Source organism: Lotus japonicus, chromosome 4, assembly GCF_012489685.1.
Source record: "Lotus japonicus ecotype B-129 chromosome 4, LjGifu_v1.2".
Lineage (NCBI taxonomy): Eukaryota > Viridiplantae > Streptophyta > Magnoliopsida > Fabales > Fabaceae > Lotus > Lotus japonicus.
Window position 1 is genome coordinate 803,200 of NC_080044.1, and position 3,217 is coordinate 806,416.

Consider the following 3,217-nt stretch of genomic DNA (forward strand, 5'->3'; position numbering starts at 1 on the left):
ATAGGGGGGGTCAGATCATTAGTCGCGGCCGGAAGGAAGTTTGTGGCAAAATTATCACCTTAATTTTAGAAAGGCTTCATACACGAAATTTGTGGGGTTCCATTGAGCGGGTCAATTGTATTTGGCAAGCTGTGCCGCTTTCTTGACCCACTGCTCCACCACCTCCTCCGATATGCAACATGGAGATCTTGCACATCTGAAGCATTAACCACAAGATGCAATGGTATCGAATCCATCAAGATTCGATTTTTCCATCAAACTACAAAGATCCACTAAGTTTCCTTCGTAAGGACCAACCTTTGGGTTTCCAGGGTGCAATTGAAGGGGTTTCTGATTTCTAATACTGCTTCTAACCAACGCATAATCTCTCAAGTTCTCCATCTATTTGCACATGCACACTACCAGAACCCAATAGTCAACAAGTCACTACACATAATAATCATATCATCAGTTGTTGTGAACAATGAACCCTTAATCCCTTATCAGCTTAAGAAGTTTGTAACTAATTGAAGTTAATTGTAATTATAAAAACCATAAATATTTCTGGATGATGAACAAGTACTTAAGGTTTATGATAAATTTCCATAAAGAAATCCCACAAATTGAAAAAATACAAATCAAGTAGAGAAAATTGATAGATTCACAAATAAAAATTGCAACGGTTGCACACAACAAAATCAAAATAACAAGAACGGAGCGGTGATAGGAGGTGGTAGGGGGTGTTTTAGTAAAACCAGCAAATGATTTTTTTAATGGTAACTAATCTCATCCATGAATTTAAAAAACGCCTTAAATCAAACGGTGGAAAATTATCTGTATCACTGCGGAAGCCAACACCCTCTCTATCTCTCTCAATTTGTCAATGATCTCTTTAATTCTTTCTTTGTTTCATTAAAATTTAACATGTCACTATTTCATCTTTAATTAACGCTGTCCCCAGAAATCGTTAATGAAAACGACGTCGTCCGCTTTCATTTTCATTTTTCTCTCTATGGAAGTTTCTCCCATCATCAATCGTATTCGTCTCCTCCACTCTTTACTTTTCTCTTTCTGTGCTTCCAATGGAAGTGTCTCTAATCAGTAAAAGGGTTTTAGTGAAAAAAATAAAACAAAAGAGAACTTGTGCAAAACTAAAAGGGATATACAAGCAGACTCTGTTTTCTTTCTTTTCCTTTGTCACGAAACAATTAAAATTGATTTGAAGTTGTTTCAAAATAAAATCAAGAAATATCCAAGCACACTCTGTGGTCAATTTCAAACGAGTGGGATAGCCTTAGAAAGAGACAGAGGCCAAAGACAGATGATTTTCACTCAATAATCCTTCATTATATTTTTAATTAATATATAGATAAGGAATCCAATAACAAGTACATAACTGTTAATCTTGATTCCTACAAGCCAAAGTACATAATAGGTCTTAATTCAAACTAATGCTCCTTAATTAATCCTTTCATTTTTTATAACTTTGAGCTTTTTATTTTCTAAATACTTATATATACTTGATTTTATTTTTTACTAGCTATTACAGCAGGATTCACTAGTTTAATTATTGAACTTGCTGCATATTGCTCGGACCTCACCCTGGCCATCTGTGAGAACATCAGCAGTAGCAAGCTTAATAAACGCAGAAGAGAAAACCTCGAAGAAGTGGTTCTGATCCTGAGAAAAATTAGTGACAAAAGGTAATGTTCGTGGATCTTTGGCAACCATGGAGTCAATACCAAACACGCCTCTCCCCCCCAGAATGTCTGTGTAATATTGGTTGTCAAAACACACGGGGGTCAGGTCAAGAGGCACCGCTGGTACGGAGTTATAGAAATCATTATCAAGTGGACACCTTATTCTTAGAATGGTTTCATACACGAAATCTGTGGGGTTCCATTGAGCGGGGTCATTCAACCTTCCAACAATGTTTTTGCAGTGTCCAACACCAAGTGTATGTCCACCTGCGAATAATAATAATAACGTACAGAGATCAATAATTAAATTAAATATTGCTTTCACTGAAACTTTAATATATGTCAATGTCATGTAAGAGAAAACTACCTAAAATGGCAACAGCTTCTTCAATGCTCATTCCTTTAGATGTGAAATCAGATATAAAGTCATCAACTTTCTGTGAGGGTGGAGGAATCTTAGCATCAGCGTCCAAGGAAGTGGTGATGTTTGTGGAGTCTTTTCTTCCCAGTGGGACCTGAATTCGGGGTCCTCCAGTTTGAATTACAGACTCGCGAGCAGCTAATACAATTAGATCTGCACATGACACTACTCCTGGGCAATCATCTTCTACTAATAATTTAATTTCGCCAATTGTGTCCTGCATTCTTATCGCATAATTTTTTGCTGACTTAATCTCCGAGTTGTCAAAGTCCAGCAAAACAGAGGCATCGCATCCCTGTGAAAATAAACACAAAACTTGAATGAAATTTGTCAAAAAATATGTTTTGAAAAATGCAGACAGAATGGACACTTACCCTCACCATACAATCGTGAAAAAGTAACCTCAGAAGTGCTGCAGGTGCAGTCGGATTCAGGAAGAACAGTTTCCTGAATTCACTCTGTATAATCGGTTCCAGGTTAGGGCAGCTGAGGTTGTAATAACTTTCCGAGAGTTGGCAAGATGAGAGTTGGAACAGTGTCAGTGTGGCAACAAAGAGCAGAATGAAATACTTCATTTTTCTGTTGGAATCAGAGACAAAACAGAAAGCTGGAATTTTGTGAAACTGCACAACTAATTCTCATCACATACAATCTATTTATAGGCACAACCTGCAATGTGCACGTGGGTGCTTGTGGTGGGTGTCATGTCATTATAATTTTTGAAATTCCAAATATGGTCCCTCAGCTTTTTGTATTAAGAAATATTGTACCATATTATTATGTTAACTTATTCATAAAATGATTTATGTTTTTAATTTTAATATTATTTTGGATTATAGATGAAAACGGTAATGCTGGGTGATGATAGGGAAAGTGCAAAAACCTCTGTCACTTTAGTCTGGTATATTATAATGAAGAAAGAGGCATACTGGACTTGATGGGCTCTATGGAATGTTTTATTGGTGTTTGCTGGCCAATTTCATCTTGATATCACCAACAGCTATGTGGGTCCATTCACAAGTATAAGGGATAGCCTGCTGGCTCTATTTCTGCAGCAACTGGAATTGAAGATGGATCTGTCAAGTAGAATTTCGATTGAAAATGCAACATTGAAGAA

At 36.7% G+C, this 3,217-nt stretch overlaps 1 protein-coding gene across 1 annotated transcript; it reads right to left on the reverse strand.

Moving 5' to 3' along the window:
* Positions 1-1,286: 1,286 nt before the first annotated feature.
* On the reverse strand, positions 1,287-2,721 carry LOC130713857 (peroxidase 29-like). Its single transcript, XM_057563674.1, has 3 exons — positions 2,475-2,721; positions 2,047-2,395; positions 1,287-1,946 (listed from the first exon to the last, which is right to left on the reverse strand). Exons 1-3 carry the CDS (start codon positions 2,673-2,675, stop codon positions 1,543-1,545), a joined length of 954 nt encoding a protein of 317 aa, XP_057419657.1. The 5' UTR covers positions 2,676-2,721; the 3' UTR covers positions 1,287-1,542.
* Between the last annotated feature and the right edge of the window lie 496 nt (positions 2,722-3,217).